This window comes from Phoca vitulina, unplaced genomic scaffold (genome assembly GCF_004348235.1).
Source record: "Phoca vitulina isolate PV1807 unplaced genomic scaffold, GSC_HSeal_1.0 scaffold46, whole genome shotgun sequence".
Taxonomy (NCBI): domain Eukaryota; kingdom Metazoa; phylum Chordata; class Mammalia; order Carnivora; family Phocidae; genus Phoca; species Phoca vitulina.
Genome location: NW_022589749.1, coordinates 8,582,652 through 8,606,113, shown reverse-complemented (window position 1 = coordinate 8,606,113; position 23,462 = coordinate 8,582,652). Strand labels below are relative to the sequence as shown.

The 23,462-nt window shown below is 34.6% G+C and overlaps 1 protein-coding gene across 7 annotated transcripts in view; it reads left to right on the top strand.

Annotated features, from left to right (window-relative positions):
* Positions 1-23,462, top strand: part of IFT81 (intraflagellar transport 81) — a 181,372-nt gene that overhangs the window by 118,395 nt on the left and 39,515 nt on the right. For all 7 annotated transcript variants that reach the window (XM_032431585.1, XM_032431583.1, XM_032431586.1 and 4 more), the window contains 3 exons: positions 1,860-2,023; positions 3,340-3,435; positions 9,982-10,128. In XM_032431585.1, coding sequence (XP_032287476.1) covers positions 1,860-2,023; positions 3,340-3,435; positions 9,982-10,128 — 407 coding nt within the window. The remainder of the gene's footprint in view (positions 1-1,859; positions 2,024-3,339; positions 3,436-9,981; positions 10,129-23,462) is intronic.

Here is a 23,462-nt window from a genome sequence, read left to right as displayed (position 1 = left end):
CTTAAGTTAGAACTTTTAAGAGAAGAATTTAAAATGTGACAGAAACCCTGTTTTTACATTTTTTTAACAGTTGTATTGAGGTAAAATGGACATATAATAAACAGCACATATTTGAGGTATACACTTGATAAGTTTTGACATAATGTACAGACTGGTGAAACCATCAACCTTAATCAAGATAACAAATAATATCCATCACCCCCAAACATTTTCTTGTGTCCTTTGTAATAGCTCCTTTTTGCCCCTTTCTGTCCCTCTACCTATTCCCAGGCAACCACTGATCTGCTTTCTATCACTATACATGAATTTGTATTTTCTAAAATTTGAATCTCTCTTTTATTTTTTTAAAGATTTATTTATTAGAGCACTGGAGAGCATGAGGGGTGGGGGAGGGAGAAGAAGGAGAGAAGCAGACTCCCCTCTGAGGGCGGATCCTGACCACAGGCTTGATCTCACCACCCTGATCATGACCTGAGCGGAAATCAAGAGTCACATGCTCAACTGACTGAGTCACCCAGGTGCCCCAAATCTTTCTTTTAAATAAGGAAAATAATATTTAAGACTTTTAAATCTTTAAAAACATTTTAGATTTGATTCTTTACATCTCTGATTACATGTAGTTTAAGAACTTGAAGATGGAAAAACTAGTCACCTAATAGCCACAGATGCCAGGATGTAGATTTAATCAGAAACCATGTAGGAATGACTGCCTAATTATAGTCTGATTCATTAAACACTTTCTCTTCTCTCCCTTTCCCCAGTCCCTAAAAACAGGGGGAAATTGTAGGGATGGATGGAAAACTTGTGATTTTGCCATTAATAAATTTTTACATGTTAATATATGGTTAGCACAACAGAACTAAAAACAATGTTAAGACTTTGGGCCAAATTATTATGCAATCTACCTACGTAGATTACTTAAACCGGAAATCCAGTGTTTTAAAGAGTCAAGCCAGAATTTGTAAATGTGTAATGGAAAGATCTGAAATAAACTTTTTAAAGCTCTCTAGCCTGGGAATTTATAACAAAACCATTATTCACTGAAAATCTCTGTGTGTATATATTTGTGTGCTCTACCAAAATAAGAAAACTTATTAAGTATTTAAAGTATAATTTAAGTTACCACTTACTGTAAGCTAATACTTTACAGTATCAAAACTACCAAACATGGAAAGCCAAAAGTGTTTATGAATGTAGATAATTTCTTTTTTTTTTGCATTTTAACTTGTACTTTTAGTAATGTTTTCATTGGTTTGAAGCTGACAAAGTATAATGTATTAACATTTATGAAGTATTAGAATAGAAATATAAATTGCACCAGAAGTATTGTGAAAGAAGAAGGGTAAATGGCCACTTATAGAAGAAAGAATCTGGGTGAGATTTCATTTATGTTGCCATTTGTGTTGTGGACTGCTTTAAATACTTAAAGGCAAAAAAGACCTGAAAGATACCTGGCTCTGCGGATGTTATTTTTGTATGTTGTGAAGTATAAAAAAGAATTAGGTAGCAATTTGGAAAGATCATAATATTACGTTTTCTAAAATTATATTAATGTTCTTCTGTGTAAATTGTCCTTTGTTATCATTCTAACTAACATCAAAAGATTTCAATGGTCGGGGCTCCTGGCTGGCTTAGTCAGAGGATTGTGTGACTCTTGATCTTGGGGTTGTGAGTTTGAGCTCCATGTTGGGTGTAGAGATTACTTTTTAAAAATTGGAGAAAAAATTTCAATGGTCAATTTTTTATTATACAGATTGCTTTCAATAGATATGCCTATTATTCAGGTCTTCTATTTTAAAGTGCACAAAGTATCACTATACCTACTCTCTTGGGCTGAATATTTTATTTTATTTTTAAAGGTTTAATGAAGAGGCTAGAGGAGGAGATAAAATTTAATTCTTATATGGTAACTGAAAAATTTCCTAAAGAATTAGAGAGCAAGAAAAAAGAACTGCATTTTTTACAAAAAGTGGTTTCAGAGCCTGCCATGGGCCATTCTGATCTTCTTGAGCTTGAATCTAAAGTAAGTGACAATCATCTTCTTTTTATAGCTCCCAATTTTATCTCATCCCCAGTCCTGTGAAAATTATGTGAACTGCTTTCTGTAGTGTCCTGCCCTTGACTCTTAAGTTAACCTGTGCTGAGTTGACAGCTTTTATGAGGGGTTCTTTGTGAGAAATTGTAGCATGTAATGCTGTTACTTAATCCACATGATGTTATAAAGACTTAGTCAACTGATTAGGAAACTAAGTAGCTTGAATATGTAAATTAATGCGTATGATTGACTCATAGGTTTATGTATTCGTGAATATAATCATTTAGATGGTATAAATTTTAAAATATTTTATGTATCATTAATTTTTATTTCCAAAATAATATTATAGCAATTTTATATTTAAAACTAAAATATTTGTATTAGCCTTTTATGCCTGCTTTGGAATTACTAAACTTTCTTGTAATGCTTATTGAAACCTGGTTTTATGTTATAAAATTTTTATACTATAGAAATAAAGCACCAATCAGATGTGTATTCTTAAAAAATAACAAATATTATGACGATTGAGATTTTAATTTGCTAATCCTTTAATGTGCTTAATATGTGCTTAATAGCCACTATAATTAAATACATAATTCTGACCACTTTATTATTTTAATTTACTTATAGAAATTACATGTCCAAGTGAGATTTGGCTCAAATTTAATGTCATATAATTAACAGGAGAACTCTAGTCTTTTCAAAGGATAGATATACTGAAAGCCATGTAATTTTTTTTTTATTACTTGAGGGACTATATGCTTCTATTGGCTTTATTCACTTTTATTTTATTTGGTAAAGGATTAACGGGTAGGATAAATGGCAGCTATTATCAAATCACAGATCATTAGAACAGGAAGGGTTTTTAGATGTCATCCATGTCAGCTCTCAGTTGGGTTCATGAATTCCTTGAACTAAATCCCTGGGGAATGTTAGTCTGGATTTGCTTTATCACTTGCAGTGACTTGAAAGTCACAAGCTAGGTGAGGGGTAACTTCAGATTTGTAAAAATTGTCTTTCTGATAATAATGTACAAATATTTCACAGAGAATACTTTAGTATAATTTAAACATAGATGGTTATATAAGTCATCAAAATATGTAAATATATATCATGAACTATGAAATGTAAGTTGTTTCTAAAAATAACCATAACAGCCCACTTACAACATTAATGAACCTGTTCCTCCCATGAAATCACTGATGATAAGAACAGTAAATTCAAAGCTTGGTTTGGCCAGATGTCACTTAGTTTGTATAATCATAGGAAGAGTTTTAACCTTCTTTACTTTCATACTGTTTTAGATAAATGAAATAAACACACAGATCAATCAGCTGATTGAAAAGAAAATGATGAGAAATGAGCCAATTGAAGGCAAACTCTCACTATACAGGCAACAGGTGAGACCACTCTTTTGTCCTTCATATTTAGATCTTTCATCTTATTGGTGAACATCTTTGTAAAAACCCCAGGCTGTGTCGTGGATAGTCTTAAAGTAAGAAGGAGGTAAAGAATATTCTTCTGTTATTGTTAATCTCCAGATTATAACAAAGAATTTGTGGAAAAGGCACAAAAGATGCATGTTCAAGTTTGAAATTCAATACACCTGATCATGCTTAGTTTCCTTACCGACTGCCAACTGTGGTAATGGAGCTGTTTGTGTTTCTGTTGAGTGTGAAACTTGATTTTTTAAATGAAAGCTTACCTTAAGTGGTATAAAATCAAAATATTTATAATCTTTAATCAATTAAAGGCAATATACCTTTTCAGGTTTAAAGTTAGTTTGCAAGTATAGAATAAGTTAAATTTTAGTGCTAAGGCATTTATCATTTTATCCACAACTATTAGATTATGAGGGTATAAATGTTGTTCTGTATTTCTAAACAAAAGGTTCAAATGAAAGCCATGGATTATCTGAAAAGAACCCAGTCAGGAGGAGTTTAGTGTGATGAGCATTTTGTAACCTCAGAAAATATTGAGCTACATAACAAAACATTTTTCACAGATGCTAAAATTTTTTTTTAGTTGCTAAAATTTTTAAAAACCTTCTTATACTGGAGAATTAACATATACAAAGGTAGAGAAAATAGCCCAATAAACGCTCATGTGTCCCAGGCTATAACAATCACGGCCATTCTTGTTTCACTAAACCCCCAGACCTAACTGGATTATTTTAAAGCAAATCTTAGACTTTATATCATTTCATCAATAAATATTTCAGAATGTATGTCTAAAAAATAAAGGCTTAAAAAAACTTAACAGCATACCGTATCTGAAAAATGTCATAATTCCTTGATATTGGCAAATATCCAGTCAGTGTTCACATTTCCTGGATTTTCTTTTTCTTTCTTTCTTTTTTTTTTTTAGTTGCTTTGTTTTAATTGGGATCCTTACAGAATTCATACACTGCATTTGATTGATATGTTTAAGTCTCTTTTAATCTGTAGATTCTCTTTGCCACTTATTTATCTATTTAATAATTTTCTTGCAGTTAATTTATTGAAAAAACTTGTTTATCTATAACAGTGTCCTGTTGATACTATTGATTCCTTCTCATTTATTAGCTGGATTGCCTCTGTAAAAGGGACCTCCTCTCATCAACAATTTGATTAAACTGACCTATAGTTCATGTAGGAAAGGCAGGCTACATGCTTGATTCTTTATCAGTTTTCAAAAAGAATTGGTTTCCTCCAACTCATTTTCATTCTCCATCAATTAAGGTACTCTTTCATTCTTTAGTTGCTTGTTTAATTAATGTCATTATGAATCATTGATGTAATTATATTTGGTAAGTTTAAAACATTTTCCTTAATGATGCTCAATTGTCCCATTTTTGGCTAGTAGGAGGCTTTTCAAGTAACTTCTGATTCCTTTTTAAGATTCTGTTTGTCTTTGATAATGTCCTTGCTTTCTGGTATGACTAAGATATTTCTGTGCTCATCTTTTATATTTCCTACCCTAGGCTTGGAATTAGACTTTCTTCTATGAGTCTGATTAGCTTTAGTAGGAAATAATATTTAGAGACTGCAATCTGGGTATTAGGACTTCTCATTGCTCCTGGGTGATCATTATTTTTAGGTCTTTTTAGTGGCCAAAGCTAAGAAATAGTTTTTTTCTTTTTCTCTTCCTAATATACACCATGAATTCATACTTACCCTTCCAGGTCAGATTCAAGGCTACTGGGCTTCTCGCATCAATCTCCCATCTTTCTCCTTATCCCACATGGAAAATTATGGTTCTCGGTAACACTAACATAATTTAATTCATTGTTTGCTTTAATCCACACTTCACACAACCGTTTCAAAATAAAAGTAATAATACTACCACCAAAAATATGATTGCTGCTGAAAATTATTTTTCAGTTTGTTTTGTCCTTAAGATATATCCCACTAGGAATAGACAAATTACTGTTTTAAAGTCACTTAGAATAGTTCTTCTTTATGGTTATGCCACAAATTAAACTGGATACGTATATATGTTTATTTTTATTTTTAGGGATTACTATTTATTTATCTATTTATTTGAGAGAGAGAGAGAGAGAGCATGCACTTGAGTAGGGGAAGGGGCAGAGGGAGAGGGAGAGAAAGAATCCTCAAGCAGACTCCTTACTGAGTGCAGAGCCCAACGCAGGGCTCTATCCCAGGCCTCCAAGGTTATGACCTGAGCTGAAATCCAGAGTTGGCCAATTAACCAACTGAGCCACCCAGGCACCCCTAGGGATTACTTTTTAGGGAATAATTTGTTTTATAATTATTTAAAATATTTACATGATTCCAAGTCAAATCTAAAAAACAAGAAATATTCAAAGAGGTTTCTAGCATCTACTCTGGTGCTATCCACCCTAATCGTTCCTTCCCTCATAGGTAAATTTTAAAAATTTATATACTTTATTATTCCATTAAAAATAATAGTATATATACATAGATTCATATATCTTCCTTCTTAGAGAAGGAAGAGCATATAATACACACCTTTATTTTCCATGCTTTTTAAGATTCTTTTTTTTTTTTTAAGATTTTTTTTTTTATTTATTTGACAGAGAGAGAGAGAGCGATAGCAGGAACACAAGCAGGGGGAGAGGGAGACGCAGGCTTCCTGCCGAGCAGGGAGCCCGATGTGGGGCTCGATCCCAGGATCCTGGGATCATGACCTGAGCCGAAGGCAGACGCTTAACGACTGAGCCACCCAGGCGCCCCTCTTTTTTTTTTTAAAAAAAAGATTTTATTTATTTGACACAGAGAGGGAGAGAGCAAGCACAAGCAGCGGGGAGTGGCAGGCAGGGGAGAAGCAAGGCTCCCTGCTGAGCAAGGAGCCTGATGTGGGGCTCGACCCCAGGACCCTGGGATTATGACCTGAGCTGAAGGCAGACGCTTAACTGACTGAGCCACCCAGGCACCCTGCTTTCTTAATGATATATGCTGGTGAATAGTAAAATAATCTTTAACCCTTTTTTTTTAATAACTTTATTGAGATACAATTCATATACCATACAATTCACCTATATAAAATGCACAATTCAGTGATTTTCAGTATGTTTAGAGTTGTGCAACCATCACCGCTATCAATTTTAGAACATTTTTATCATCTCAAAAAGAAACCCTTAACCCATTAGCAGTCATTTCCCATTTCCTTCCCAACCCTTAGCTCTAGGCAGCGAAAACTGTCTATAGAATTGCCTATCATGGATACTTCATACAAATGGAATCATACAATATGTGGTCCTTTGTGACTAGCTTCTTTCACTTAGCATAGCTTTTAAAGTTCATTCATGTTGTAGCATGAATCAGTACTTTATTCTTTTTGTTATTGAATAATATTCCATTGTATGGCTAGATCATATTTTGTTTATCCATTCATCAGTTGATGGGCATTTGGGTTATTTCTAACTTTTGACTGTTATGAATAATGCTGCTATGAACTTTCTTATACGAGTGTTTGTATGAAAATATGTTTTCATTTCTCTTGAGTATATTCCTAGGAGTGGAATTGCTATTTCGTATGATAATTCTGTGTTTAACATTTTGAGGGAATGCCACTGTTTCCAAACCAGTCCCACCAACAGTGTATGAAGGTTTTGATTTCTCCACATCCTCACCAACACTTGTTATTATCTGTTTTTTTTTATTATAGCCATCTTAGTTGGTATGCTTATTCCTGTTCACAGTCACATAGTACCCCGTTGAGTGGTTATACCACAGTTCATGCAGCCCATCACCAGGTGGACATTTGGGTTGTTGCCTTTCTTTTGCTATTACAAATCATGCTTCAGTAGATAACTTTTTGTTTATGTCTTTGCATATTTTTGCCAGTATTACCTTAAGGATATAGTCCCAGAGGTGAGATTGCTACATCAAAGGGTAAATGCATATGTAAGTTTGCTAGATATTGCCAAATTCCTCTCCATAGAGGTTGCAGCATTTCATGTTACCACCTGCAGTGTAGGAGAGTGCCTGTTTCCTTGCTGCCTCCCAATAGAGTGTGTTGTTGAACTTTTAGAGTTTTGCCATCCTTGTAGATGAGAAATCATATCCTGTGATAGTTCTCATTTTTACTTATCTTATTATAAACAAGGTTGAGTATCTTCTCACATGAGTAACAGTCATCTTAATTTCTTTTTCTGTGAATTGTCCCTTCATGTCTATATCCCCATTTTTTTCTAGAGTTGTTAGCCTTTTTTTCTTCATATATTAGAAAAATTTACTCTTGGGACACCTGGGTGGCTCAGTCAGATAAGCATCCGACTCTTGGTCTCAGCTCACACCTTGATCTCAGGGTCATGAGTTCAAGCCCCGTGTTGGGCTTTGTGCTGGGTGTGGAGCCTACTTTAAAAAAAAAGAAAAAGAAAAAGAAGAGAAGAAATATTTACTCTTTGTCTTGCTTATAATTGTAACATTTCGCCCCAGTTTGGTATTTGCCTTTTTACTTTGTTTACAGTGTTATGTCACCATGGAAAAGTTCTTTATTTTTATGAAATCAAATTTAATAGTTTTTTCTCTTATTATTTCAGGTTTTGAGGCATATTTAGGAACATTTTACCATCTCACAAGTTATAGAGAAATTTACTCAAGTTTTCTTTTTGGACTTCTCTGTTTAATTTTTTATATTTAAATTCTCTGATCTATTTAGAATTGTTTTCTGGTGTATGCTATTTATTGTGTATAGCTATCCAGTTATCTAATTGTCCCAATACTAGTTACTAAAAAGTCCATTTTTACCCCTATGGATTTGAGATTCTGTTTGTTCTAATTTAAAAATGCTATTGGATTTATTTCTATATTTTCTATTTTTCCATTGGCCTGTCTGTTCAGGTACTCAACTTATTTACAGAAGCTTTGTAATCAAGTTCAAATAACTGATAAAAGTAGCCACCTTCACCCCCAGTTGCTGTACTTTTTCAGGGTTTTCCTTACAATTCTTGTTTATATGTTCTTTAAGCTTTATTATCCACTTGTCCAGCTCTTGAAAAAAACATAATTTTTTAAATTATTGGGTTTGCTTTTTATTTATCACCTACCTCCGAACTTACATCTTTATGGTATTTGAGTCTTCCCATCTAAGAACATGTTATGTGTCTCCATTTGTTCAAGTTTATTTTTTGGTCTTTCAGGAGTGTTTGTTTTCCTCAACATTTTGGAATTTCTCTTGCTTACATATTTTATTTTATTTTTTGCTCTTATAATTGAGGGCTTTTCTTCCCTTATGTCTTCTTCCTGATTTGTCTGTAAGTGCTGTTGATTTGTTTATTGTAGTGTTCCCATAGATTCTCTTGGGTTTTTTAGGTATATAATCATATACTATGAAAATTCCAATTTCTCCTGTCAAATTCTTACGCTTTAGATTGCTTTCTTTTGTCTAATGGTATGAGCAAATACCTTCAACACAATATTAAATTATAGTGGAGATAGTGGGCATTTTTACCTTGTTCCAGATTTAGTAGGAGATACTCTCATGTTTCTCTATTAAATATAAGATCCTGGTTTGGGCTGAGTTTTATATTTATTTTATCATTTTAAGGAATATACCATCAATTCCTGTATGGTTATGGTACTCTTATCATTCTTCTATCTCTCTCTCTCTCTCTCTCTTTTTTTTTTTTTTTTTTGGCTAGAATAATTCCATAGAGAGAAACATTCCTTCATCATCTGTCTTTCATTTTTTAAACAGAGAGAATAGACTTGTTTAAAGGGTTTGCATTAGAGATTTCCCCTCCCCTGTCAAATTTGTGTGAAGAAAATATTTGTACTATTTCACTTAAGAGGACAGTTTGGCTAATGTTTTTCTTAAACTAGTACCGCCATGGTTCATTTAAGGAAATCCCCCAAGAGTTGCCAAGTAATATAAAGTGCTGCATTCATGGCTAAGAGCAGCCATTTGGATTGTGTAAACATTGGCCTAATTCTGGTGAGTCACATGTTTGATTTTAAACCTGCACTTTATTTATTAGAATGCCCCAAATAGATGTTTTAACATTTCATTTTCAAAGTATGGATATTGAATTTAAGTAAGATAATCTGTGTTGTAGTTTTGAGAGTAAGACATAATTGTTTTCTTTCAGTGAAAGGAAACCTACCATGCAGAAAAATAAAAGACTTAAGGAGAGCTTCTATTTACTTACCTAGAAAGCATCTTCATTAACGTTTGAGTGTTACTTGACAATATTTTAATATTTTTATTACTACTGTATTTTGTTTCTCTGCTGATATAGCCTATATTTTCAGGGCTTTTGTCTTCCAAATGTTTTGGGGTTGATATTTAGTATACATTGCATACTCATATTAAACAGACAACTGGTGATGATAGGTAGTAGGGCAAAGGGTATTGGTTAGGAGAAGCCAACCTGATATTGAAAATTTCTCTTGGTAAAATCTAAAAAATTGGTAATTTCACAAGATAAGAGAAAGTTGATTGTGTGTCTAATTTTACATTCATATTTAATGCTCAATTAGGCATCCATCATTTCTCGTAAAAAAGAAGCCAAAGCTGAGGAACTTCAGGAAGCAAAGGAGAAGTTAGCCAACCTAGAGAGAGAGGTGTCAGTGAAGACAAATCAGACCCGTGAATTTGATGGCACCGAAGTTTTGAAGGGAGATGAAGTAAGTTAAGGTGTCTAATGGGACAAGGATATGAATATTGTTTTTGTTTGAAAACATTCATGTTTTTTACTTTTTTGGTTTGAATATCAGTAATGGAAAGTTAATTTTATTTTATAAAACCTATTTATTTAAAACTGAAAAGTCTTTGCAATAATATTAAGATATTCTTGCTTTTAATGACATAGATCTTAGTAATTTTATGAGATAATGTTCCAAATTTTTACTTTTTAATTAAGCAAATCTATATTGGTTTTATTAATTATAAATATTAAGTTATAAAAGTAAGGCAAAATGAGTAGGAACTAACAGATAAGACAAAAATTCATATTCATTGATAAATGTCATCCCAGAAAGGGATGAGAAAATAGTATCACTAAGTTACTCTGTCAGTAATGTGTATTTAGCCACTGGAACTGGCACCATTTAAATGATTTCATTGTAGATGCTTGTAAATTTTAAAAATACAACTCTATCTTGTGTTGCTGTATACTTAAATTTTTGAACAATGTTTTAACAGCTATTATTTCATTTATCCTTCTGTCAGACTTGTGAGATTAGTAGGACAAGTAATATTGTCATTTGTATATATGGCTAAACTTAAGCACCAAAAATATAACACCCCATCTCATTTTCATAAAATTAGCTAAAGAAAGAATGAATAAATGAAGCAAAATATCTTGTCTTTAGTACAGCGCTTTTTTTTTTTTAAAGCAAATCAAGTGATAGGTGATATTTTAATTCCCAATCATTGCCTGTACTTTGCCACTTCTTATAGCTCATTATTTTATATTAGCTACTTAGCTACTAGGCCTCAGCAAAAACTACTTCGAAAAGCTGCTCACTTTTGAATCCAAACTTCATTTTTGGCTTTGTATTCAAATTCATATTTGTTACCAAATTCATACTGTTACAAATTGGCAGTGAACCTTCACTGTGCCAAACACAAGTGAGTTGTTCCCACGGTACCACTTTTCTCTGTGGTGTTTCCGATTGTAGCCTCCCAGTATGCTGTTAGCCTTCTGGAAAGTAGTAGATTTCAGCAGTCAGCATGTGACTGAAAAATTCCTTTGGCTTTTAACATCCACTTCCAGATTGCTTTAAGAGATGGGAATATTTTAAATGTTACTTGGAAGCTAACAGGGTGTGCTTTGTGACATCCTTGCAATCCAGTGGGGGGGCGGGGGAGTTAATTATGCAGTAATTTTGTTTTATGAGAGACCATGCTACCTCCTACCATTTTTGTCTTAAGAAAATGCTGCCCAATTGACGAGAAATACTAATTGCCGTGGTCACATTTGGCATGAATAGTGCAATGAATTTATAAATTCAGCATTAGATATTCCTTCTATGCAGATGTGAGGGGGAAAGAACATGGTGCCAACCTATTAAGTTTTATTTTTGATAAATTATAGTGAATAGGAGAAGTGTCTGATGACAGAAAAAGCATACTTTTTTAAAGGGGAAAAAAGATAACTTTGGAAATGATAAGGTCAACTTAATTTTTAAACAATATCTGGTCAGAAACTAGAACAAATCAAGTAAATCATTTGGCAGTTACTTAAAAGAACAGAAGGTATTGGGGAACATTAAGCATAATTTTGTAAAGAACAAATGTTGGTAGACCAGTTTTATTTTCTACTTTGATAAAGTGATAGACCATATGGACAAAAGGGAGGAAGTTTGTTATACTTAAAATTATATAATATAGCTGGACTTCAGTGAGGTTTCATTTGGTATCACATGGTAATCACCAAAAAATGATGTTTTTTGCCAACCATCTGTTAACACAGTTGGTGAGAGGGTATCGAGTAGTAGCATGGCATTTAGAAAGAATAACTATACCAGGAGTCACAAATAGGAGAATGAGGAAGGGGGGCCTAACATTAATTGAGCACTTTTTATACAAGGCTCTGTGCTAGATGCCTTGCAAACACACACTTCTTTACTTCTTATATTCTTGTTATTGTTATTTCCATTTTACAATTGAGTGAAGCTCAGGGAGATATAGATGCCCTTATATGTAATAAGTGGCCAATCTGGGATCCAGGTCTTTCTCACATATTCCTATTGACCTTGAGCAAATCACTTCTCCATCTATAAAATGGGAGTGATTGCTCTTCACTGTCATTATGAAGAACACACGAAATAATGGATGTCAAAGCTTCCAAGAAACTGGAAGTCTCAGTCAACATATAACATGTGGCATCTGGAAGTCATCATTCCTATGGGCCTCATGTTACTACATGTGTGAAAGACAGTATAGTGGAGTGGTTAAGGGCATGGGCTCTAGAATTTGGTTGTTTGAGTGCATCTCCTGGCTTTTTTATCTTACCAGATGGGTAACCTTGGGCAGCTTCCGTAACCTCTTTGTGCTCAGCTGTAAAATGTGACTGTTATCACTGTATACCTCCTAGAATTATAATTGTACAGATTGAGTTAATACCTGAAAAGTGCTTAGAATAGCACGAGCACATGCTGAGTGCTCAGTGTTAAGCTCTTGATATTTTTATATTTTTGTCAGTCATTTGAATGAAGAATTTGAAAGCTAAGAATATAGTTTACAGCTTAAAACTTGAAATTAGTATTTCCTAAACTGGGTGCAATTCAGTAGAAATAAATACGAAATAGTTTTTGTTTATGGATACATAATTTACACAGACTCAGAATGGGATAACACTAATGATAGTCATTTTGGCTGCTATTCACTGAGCAGTTACTGTGTGCTCAATCTTTAAAAACATATCCTTGATGACGGTTGCACAATGATGTGAATATACTTAATGCCACAGAGCTATACACTTAAAAATGGTTAAAAGGACAAATTTTATACTATGTGTGTTTAACCACAATAAAACACACATGCAATATATCCTAATTCATCCTCTCAAAAAAACCTGTGAGGTAAATATTATCTCCATTTTGTGATTGGGGAAATAGGCTTAGAGAAATTTAAGTAACTTGCCTAAAGTCACAGTTAGTGAGTTGCAGAGTAAGGATTTGAACTCAGGTCTGACAGTCACTAACTGTTAGCTTGCTAGAATATGTGCTGCCGAAGCGAGCACACTGTTAGCTTGCTAGAAACTACGACAGCCATTTGTTTGGATTGTAAACCTTCGTTCCTTGATTATCCCTATGTGGTTGGTTGATAAATCTTTTCTTGGAAAAATTTAGGAATGTGACTGTGTTAATACTACACATTTAGTAATTTATATTCCTTTGTCATTTTCTTTTTAGAGGTCAGCTAGCAGTTTTTAAAGTTCGGTATTGAAGTATGCATTTTGATGCTTCCTACTGCTGTTAAAGTTAATATTCCAGATGTTACATTTCGTCTGAGAATTTAGCTCTTCTGTTTGCAGATGACAAGTGCTACAGGCATTTGTTCTTCATTAGACTTTTTCATTAGTATTTCCTGGATGTTTCTTATTAATAAAAGATGAAGTGTCTAAAAATGCTCCTCTTTTTCATTGTACTTTGGTTATCACTTGAATATTTTATTTTCATTGTATTGCCTTGCTTAATTATGGCAGTAGGCACAGGAATGTGTTTATCTCTTATTGTGCCAGACTTCTGACATGGGTAGGAATTTCTTGAACTGTTGAAATTATCTTCTCAGTGGTAGAGATTTTCTTATCAGTCTAGTCTATCTTGATTTCTTTCTCTTCACACCAGTATTTGGTAGGTGGTAAGAAGGTTAAATTTAGACACTATAGTCTTTTAACATAACTAAAAATTGATGATAATGAATGTCTGTTTTTTTATATCTTGATGTTTTTTATATTGGATTTTAGTATGTAATAACTAAGTATAGGGATGCCTGGGTGGCTCGGTCAGTTAAGCGACTGCCTTCGGCTCAGGTCATGATCTCAGGGTCCTGGGACTGAGCCCAGGATTGAGCCCCACATTGGGCTCCCTGCTCAGGGGGGAGCCTGCTTCTCCCTTTCCCTCTGCTGCTCCCCCTGCTTGTGCTCGCTCTCTCTCTGTGTCAAATTAATTAATTAATTAATTAATTTTAAAAAAACAGGTATAAATCTAGTTGAATTGATATTCTCAAAGAATTTTGAATGCTGTCATCTCTGAAAGCAGTTACCCAAAAATGCCATGGAGCTTTGTCCTTGATACCAACCTGCTTATTATTCTTATCAATAATTTAGATTAATTAATAGTTAATGTTTATTATGCAGTTACAATGTGCCAGACATCATCCTAGGCTTATTATATACATTATCTCATTTATTTCATTGAACAACTCTAAGAGATAGTTATGATCATTATTCCTAGTTTTTACAGATACGGGAACTAAGGCACACGGAGGATATGTGATAACTTACCCAAGATCACATGGCTAGTAAGTAGTAGTACCATGATTTGAATTGAGGTGGTCTCCCTCCAGAACCCTTAGTAATTTTCACATGACAGGAAGCTAGAAGGAATAGTCAGCCTGAGAGAGATGATAGAATTAGGGTTCAAAGTCATTTTGGGAGGCAGGAGCTTTGTGGTAAAACAAACAAAATGCCATTAATAGGATTATGAATACAGTGTTGTAGAATTTGAGTTTTGTCTACCATCTCAACATACCACCCATGAGTAATGCAGCATTAGAAAACAAATTATTATACTCTATTAATAAAAATGTAATATCCTATTTATGGTGAAATTATGCCTGGAATACTGTTTTACATTTTTGGCATATGTTTTAAGAAGGACATAGTCAAGGCAGAGTCCAGATGAAGGTAACCAAAATGGATGAAAAGTCTGGCAATTTTCATAGAAAGAATTGATTAGGTATTAACTGAGAACAAAAAAAAGGCATAATAGAATTACACTTAAATTTCAAAAGGATAAGAAAGGATGGTGTGCATAAAAAGAGTTAACATAGCAGGCCTGAAACTGCTATTCTTAGAAAATCTTATTTGCAAGATTGGCCCTTGGCTGGCATCTAGGAACTTGGAATTTAGAAAGATTCCCTCCACTCCCTGACAAGAATTGCTCACTGTGCCTAAACTGTATATACAAAGAATGTGGTTTATTTTGAACACCTGCTTTCCTTCTCAGAGCCTGAACTTTTGGTAAGGGCTAGACAGAGAGTATGCCTCCGTGACCAGACCAAATGCCTGCGTGCTGAGTCTCTAATGAACTTACCTTGTTGGCAGCATTTCACACATATTGTTATAACTCATTGCTGGAGGAATTAAGGGAGAAGACTCTTGGAAGCTTGCCCCTGGTTTCCTCTGGATTTCACCCCATGTTCCTTTTCCCTTTGCTGGTTTTGCTTTTATGTTTTCATTGTAATAAAGCATTGCCAAGAGTATGACTATATGCTGAGTTCTGTGAGTCCTCCTAGCAAATCATTGAACCTGGGGATGGTCTTGGGGACCCCTGACACAGATGGATTAGTATTCTTCTTATTTGTTTGACAGAAGGCAGAATTAGGACCAATGGTGAGAAAGAAATACTTGATTGGCTATAAGGGAAAATTTCTACAACTTAAGCTTTCTTCAGTAGTTAGGCAGGCTGCTTTGGTGAAGTAGAGTGCTCCACCATTTAAAATATTATGACAGGGCGCCTGGGTGGCTCAGTCATTAAGCGGCTGCCTTCGGCTCAGGTCATGATCCCAGGGTCCTGGGATCGAGTCCCACATAGGGCTCCCTGCTCAGCGGGAAGCCTGCTTCTCCCCCTCCCACTTTCCCTGCTTGTGTTCCTGCTCTCACTGTCTCTGTCTCTGTCAAAGAAATAAATAAAATCTTTAAAAATAAATAAATAAATAAATAAATAAATAAATAAATAAATAAATAAAATATTATGACAGAAGCTGGATGAGGGACATTTTAGAAGTAATGTGTGCATTTAGTAGAAAAAAAGATTGGACTGGATCAATGTTTTGGATTTTTTTTAATCTTAAAAAATATGATTATACAAGTAATACCTGAATGTGTTCTTGTGGTGTGAAAATCAAACAACACACATAAAGTCAAAGTCTTCCTTGACTACCTCCCACCCCCAATCCGAGTCCCTCAGTCCCTTTACCAGAGAGAAACCCCTGCTTCCAGTTTTGTGTATCCTTTCAGCCCTTTCTTTAAAGATAGTCATAGATAATACTGTTTTATGGGTTTTTAAAAATATAAATGGTTTTATACTGTGTGTATTGTACAACTTGCTTTTAATAAAATGTTTTGGAGATTTTTCCATGTTAGTAAATGAGGAGGTTAAGAGAATTCTGTGGAGGTTAAAAGAATCAGCTCTGGAGCCAGAACACCTGTGTGCAGATCTCTGCTCTGCCACCTATCAGCTTTTCAGCCTCAACGTGTTACCGAACTCCTCTGTGCCTCAGTTTCCTTGTCTATAAAGTGGTGTACCTGCTGTGGAAAACAGTATGACAATTCTTCAAAAGCCAAACACAGAATTACCATATGACCCAAAAATTCCCCTCCTAAGTTAGAATCCTCACGTGGTTTTCTCTTAGGACTTTCTAAATGCAAATTATTGCAGTTATTCTAAGTTATGATAACTTGAATTATTTGGACAGGATTTTAAGTATTAAAATAAGTGACCTTAGTTTTCCTTAATTTGGAGTGCTTTTAAAATGTTTGCATAGAATTATCTAACTTTATGCAGGATTCAGTGTAAGAAGGGACATAAAAACAGTATTATAGCAAAGTATAAGTTAATGGTCATACATTTGACTCTGAGTTGTTATAAAAGATTGCTGTAGTCAATATGATGTTTTTAAGGTAATGTAATAAACTTAATTAAGGAGCATGTCTTCCAGAATAATACCCCTGTTATTTTTCCCCAGCTCATACTCCATGACCCTGAAATGTACTCCCATAGTACTCTGTTCCTGTGTGTTGTAACATACAACACACTTAAGAACACTTGTTCAGTTTCTGCTTCCCCTAAGAAAGCAGTAAGCTCCACGGTGGCAGGGGCTTATCTCTTGTTCACCATCATTTACTTAATACCTGGCATGTAACAGGCACTTAGTAAATGCGTGGAAATCTGAAAGTATATAATGTAATCTAGATATATGTATGTTTTTCATCAGAAAAGTGATAATATTAAAAATGTCTTGGCACTTCTTTGTAGGCTTCAGTTGATAGGAAAAATTACTTATATTAACTCTTTGTCTTAACCGTAGTTGTATATTTCATTGTACAAAGTTTTTTTATTTTTTTATTTTTTTAAAGCTTTTATTTATTTGTTAGAGAGAGAGAGGGAGAGAGAGAGTGTGTGTGTGTCGCAGGCAGTGGGAAAAGCAGGCTCCCCACTGAGCAAGGAGCCCGATTTGGGACTCAATCCTAGGACCCTGGGATCATGACCTGAGCTGAAGGCAGACGCTTAATAGACTGAGCCACCCAGGCATCCCAGATAAAGTTATTTTTAGATACCTAACCACAAACCTAAATTTGCCACTTAAACTGTTAGCCTCCGTTAATTCTTTGGTAAGTACAAATTTTGCTATTTCATAGGTGGCAATCTGAGTGGGATGACTATCTCTCTTAATGGAAGAGCAAAGAAGAGAGTCTGTGCCTCTTGTAGTAAGTCCCACATAGCTACTGATCTTTCCCATCTTAGTCATTTTGATATCTCTGAATCTCTCCTTTAACTATTTGAAAAAGCAAACAAAAAAATCAGCCCTGATGATGCAATGCTGGTACCCTTCCTAGAGTTGTCATTCAAATGAATGCATGCCTTTTGGTTCTGAACTTTTTTTTTTAAGATTTATTTATTTATTTATTTTAGAGGGCCCAGGGGAGGGGCAGAGGGAGAAAATCTCAAGCAGACTCCCTGCCGAGGGTAGAGCCGGATGCGGGGCTCGATCCCATCACCCATGAGATCACGACCTGATCTGAAACCAAAATCAGTCACTCAACTGACTGAGCCACCCAGGCGCCCCAGGGTCTGAACTTTTTTATAGTAACAAATGAACCTCTGGTTAAGGTTCTGTTGGCACTTCATGCATTGAAAGGTCACTCCTGGTTAATGCTGTATGAGTATAGAGTCCATTATGTTTTGTTCCCTAACCATTACAAGAAGCTCACCTGTTTTGCAGTTATGACTGCTTTAAAAATGTGCTTGGTCAAATAATGTTTATAAGAAGTTTTAGAAAGATCCCACCAATTCATTCTACAGCTACCGATAGAAATCCTAGAGCTAAATTGCAAAGATTATGAAATCTTCTTTAAATACTTCAAAGAGAAGCACAGTGAAGATAAGGGAATCCTGGCAAGGTTTGCTGCAGCTGTCAGATCCCGAAAAATTAGGAATCAAATTTTGACACTTGTAATTGAATCATCCACCCTTCTAAGTGAGCCCAGGCAAACCTGTGATATTTTTAGAACCTTTCAAGTCACATTACACTCTTTAGAGTTCATAGCAGGACCCGAGGCCCCTAAAATTTCCCAAGAGATAGAACAAAACAAAATCAAATAAGTCTGGCTCAATTCACTGTAATAGAAGTAGTGTATTATGCATGCAGTCTAGCTAGCCACAGTTGCAACCCAAAATTTGAAAACTTTTCATAGCAAAATGTTTTGAGAGTTAACTGCTTGGACAGCAGTTGAAAAATCCATTATGTTTAATATAGTAACAGCTGTGTGGTGGTGATTTGATTTATAATAGAAGCATAGAGACCTTGATGGTATGATTAACTGTGTTTCACAGATGGATGTTCCTTTGCCACAAGTTTCATTTAAGTCTCATTTAAGACATATGATAAGCATATAATACGCAAGTTTCATTTAAGACATATAATAAGACATATAATAAGCAATATATATGCTGGTATATATACTCTCTCAAAAGAATTAGCAATTAACTATCCACTACCATTTATAGGTAATTACATTGCTTATGCTTTCTAATTAATTTTTTAATTTTTTTTTTAAGATCTATTTATTTATTTGAGAGAGATTGCAAGTGAGCACAGGGGGGAGGGGCAGAGGGAGAGAGAATCTCAAGCAGACTCCACGCTGAGTGTGGAGCCCAGTGGGGGGGGGGGGGTGATCCCAGGACCCTGAGATCATGACCTGAGCCGAAATCAAGAGTCAGACACTTAACCGACTGAGCCACCCAGGTGCCCCCAAATTTTCTAATTTAAAGCTAAAAACCTAATACTAACAGGTTGCAAAAGTTTAGAATTGTATTTGTATGTGTGTCTGTGTTGGCACTAGTTATGATGGGTGATTTGAAGACTATCATTTTAACAGAAAACAAAGATTGCTTTGAAACTTTTTCTTGCCTTAAAACAAATATCTGAGACCAGACTTCAGGGAGTCCAAATGATTTATTCAGCATAACATGAAAAGACAGTCTCTTCGGGTTTTCTACAAGTCTGAATTCAGACAAAATAGAAGACACTGACAAATGGGTGAAAAATTCGTGATCATTGGTCATATTCATGCTACTCTTGAACAGTTGGTGTTACCTCATGTGACACCTAACTCTCTTGGGCCTTTTTCTGTAGTTTTCCATGCTTAAAAATCATTTGATGAAGTAACTGACAAAGATGTGATTTAATTAAGAAATGGAAAATAGCATGCATATTGGACTAACAGGATTTGAGGACAAAAGTACTCATTCTAGTCCAGTTTTTCCAACTTGCTGAAATTTGGTGAGTTGTATTAATTTCTCTATAGGTTTCCTTTTCTGTAAAAGGGAAATAGTGCTTTTTCAAAAAAATAGATTTTTGTGGTTCTTGACAATATGAAGTATTTATTATATGGTTGTCTTGTAAGGTCCTCACAGCTAATTACTGTGAAAATAGTTTTCATGCCAGATACTGAGGTAGAAAATTTGCAGCAGGAGCAGAGAGATGCTTCTTTCTGCATAAATATCCAGATTGATACCTGGAATCTAATAATGCTTTTGAGTTCCAGATAAGCTTGAAAAGCATTTGTAAATGGTTATATACTTAAGGAAATAAGCTGCTTTGTCCATTTAAAAAGCTAGCCCAGATTTTGATCATTACTATTAAAGGTTCTAAGACATATTAAATGGTAAAAAGAGAAATAACATCTGGCAAATTCCATTTTGATCACAAAGGAATCTGTAAAATTAGTCCTAAAGCTAGAAGCTAGCTCTATAAAGCTTTAATCTTATTGATCTCAGCATTTAAAATGATGGCTGTTCTTCATAAGTGACAAATTTAGGTAACAAATGTATATTAGTCCAAATGATTAGTAATAGCTGCTATAATGGACCTTCCTGCACAGTGGCGAGCTTTCTAGTTCACTTTAATGACAAATTTGCTTTATTAACCTGCTATAGTGAACTATAGAAAGCTTTTCCTTAATGTTCCAAGAATCTGTTGCTTATCTCCTATGCCAGAGTTCCTTTAAAGATTATTTTAAAAATATTTTTAAATTAAGTATTTAAAAAATAAATCCCAAAAAATTCACTCATAACTCTATCCGCCCAATACAACAGCTATTTTTATTTCTTAATTCTCTCCCAATCTTGGCTTATAAATATATATATATATTCAAAATTTTTACATAGTTGTACTGAGAGTATATAGATTTGTCATTGCTTGCAGTAGTAATCTATTTTTTAAGATTTTTTTAAAAATTTATTTATATGAGAGAGAGAGAGAAACAGCATGAGAGGGGAGAGGATCAGAGGGAGAAGCAGGCTCCCCGCTGAGCCGGGAGCCCGATGTGGGACTCAATCCCAGGACTCCAGGACCTGAGCTGAAGGCAGTCGCTTAACCAACTGAGTCACCCAGGTGCACTAATTATTCTATTTTAGTTCTAAAGAGCATCCATCACACCTAGATTTTTACTTTTCTGCTTAATTACTTGACGTTTCTTTATTTCTTTACTATTTAGAAGAAACAGTTATCATCTCTTATTTTCTAGGTACTCCTTAACTATATTCAAACAGAGTGACAGACATTATTAATCATTATCCATTATTCAATTTTTATAGAATTTTGGTATATTTTATAGATTTTATTTAAAAACTACCTTGTTTTATTTTAGACAAATAATCATTCATTTTATAATGGTAACATTGTATGTTTTGATCCTCAGAGGTTCTAAAAACCCTTTACACGGTAATAAAGTATTTTCAAGAATTGGCTACCATATGGTGACAATTATGGTTATTAATAATTGCAGATGTTTAGGTCAAGAATTTGCTTTATTAAACCATTGTGGCATAATTAATTATAACAATGATAGCTCCTATTTATTGAATGCTACACTAGGCATTGTGCTAATTGCCTTACATACATTTTCATATCACTCTGAGATAAGTATTGTTACCTCCTTTTTTTTTATTTCAATTGAATTGATATATAAAGACAAAACAGTAATTGCCTAAGGTCACTTTAAGTGGTGGAGCCAGGATTTGAAATTACATTTCTCTGACTCCAAAGCCTATGATCTTAACACCTCTCTGAACTGCTTCTGTGACCTTGTGGTACTGCTCCTAGGACCTTAATGATTAAGTCCTAAATGAAATTATTTGTGACTTTTTGCTCATATAAATTGTTACAACATGGAATTATGAGTGAATTTAATTTTTAATACTCAAAGTCTATTCAAAATAAAATCTGTCAGCTGTTAGGTTTTCATTGGTGATGGGCTTTCTTTGAGGTGGGTTGTACTTTTAATTTAATTATACTTTTTTTAGATACATATTTGATACAAATATGTAGTTTAAAATAGTACTACAAAGCTTATAATGAAAATAATGATCCCCTTTCACATTCCCAAGTCATGCTTCCCTGAGGCAATCTCTCTTAATGCCTTTGGTTGTTTCTTGTAGTATTTACTTCTACATTTCTAAATAGCATGTTTGTGCTGAAACTTAAAATTTTTTTTCCATTTTGGATATACTACCATAGGAGATGAGGATTTAGCCTACACTTCTCATTCCCTGTCTACCCCCATACCCCATCCTTCCACTCATTAGAGCCTCCCTATGATAATTTTTTTTTAAAGATTTTATTTATTTATTTGACAGAGAGAGACACAGCGAGAGAGGGAACACAAGCAGGGGGAGTGGGAGAGGGAGAAGCAGGCTTCCTGAGGAGCAGGGAGCCTGATGCGGGGCTCGATCCCAGGACCCTGGGATCTTGACCTGAGCTGAAGGCAGACACTTAACGACTGAGCCACCCAGGCGCCCTCATTATGATAATTGTAGAAACACAGTTTACAGCTGAGCCACGTAGTATACTATGATTACATATCCTTGTAGTCTTGTACACTTGTACACTTAAAAAAAAAATTAATACTGACCTATTTTTTTTGTTTTTGTTTGGTTAGTTTTTTCATGTACCTATCACCCACTCAGCTCCAGACCTTCTGATAGAACTGTACAATTTATCTTAATATGGCATATGTTCATACACAGTAATCTATTAATTATATTTTGTAAACCTTAGGTGTATTCTTTTTGGAGTCCCTCTCATTTTCTGTTCCAGTCGGAAGATTTATATCTAGACTTGCTGTGAACCATAGGCTTGCTGTAAACTGTAATCTGGGGCTTCGTAGTCATCATCCTGGAAATTCTTTAACCATTCTCCTGTTTTGGATCCCCTGCTTTCCACATCCCAAGTCTTCTCTTTCTTGGTTTATTTCCTTGTTGTAATAGAGAATGTTCCTGAAAAAGAGGGACTTGGAAGGTACATTTTTGAGAATCTTGCTTGTATGAAACTGTCTTTATTCCATCTGTCTTTATTCCATCTTGTCTTTACTCCATTCCATACATGATTGATAGTTTGATGGAATGGTGAATTCTGGTTGAAAATCTTTTTCCCTGAGAATTTTGAAGACATTGTTCTGTTGTCTTCTAGTGTTCAGTGTTGCTGTCTGAGGCTGTTTTAATTCCCATTCCTTTGATATGACCTTTTATTGTTACTATTCTTGTTATTTTACCTCTTCTTGAAACTTTTGGGATTTTCTCTTTACCTCTGATTTTCTAAATTTTTAAGGTTATGGGCTTAAATAATCTTTTCTTCTTTCATTGAGCTGGGAATTCTATTGGGCCTTTCAATTTAGAATCTTATTTTATATCCTTCAGTTCTGGGAGATTTTCTTGTATTATTTCTACTCTTTAAAAAAAATTCTGGGAGTGCCTGGGTGGCTCAGTCGGTTAGGCATCTGCCTTCAGTTCAGGTCATGATCCCAGGGTCCTGGGATCGAGCTCTGAGTCTTGCTCTCTGCTCAGCGGGGAGCCTACTTCTCCCTCTCCCTCTGCCTGCTGCTCCCCCTGCTTTTGCACTCTTTTTCTCTCTGTCAAATAAATAAATAAAAAAAAAATTTTTTTTTTAATTCTCTTCTTCTGGAACTCATTGGTTAGATTTGGGACCTTCTATATTGATTCTTTAA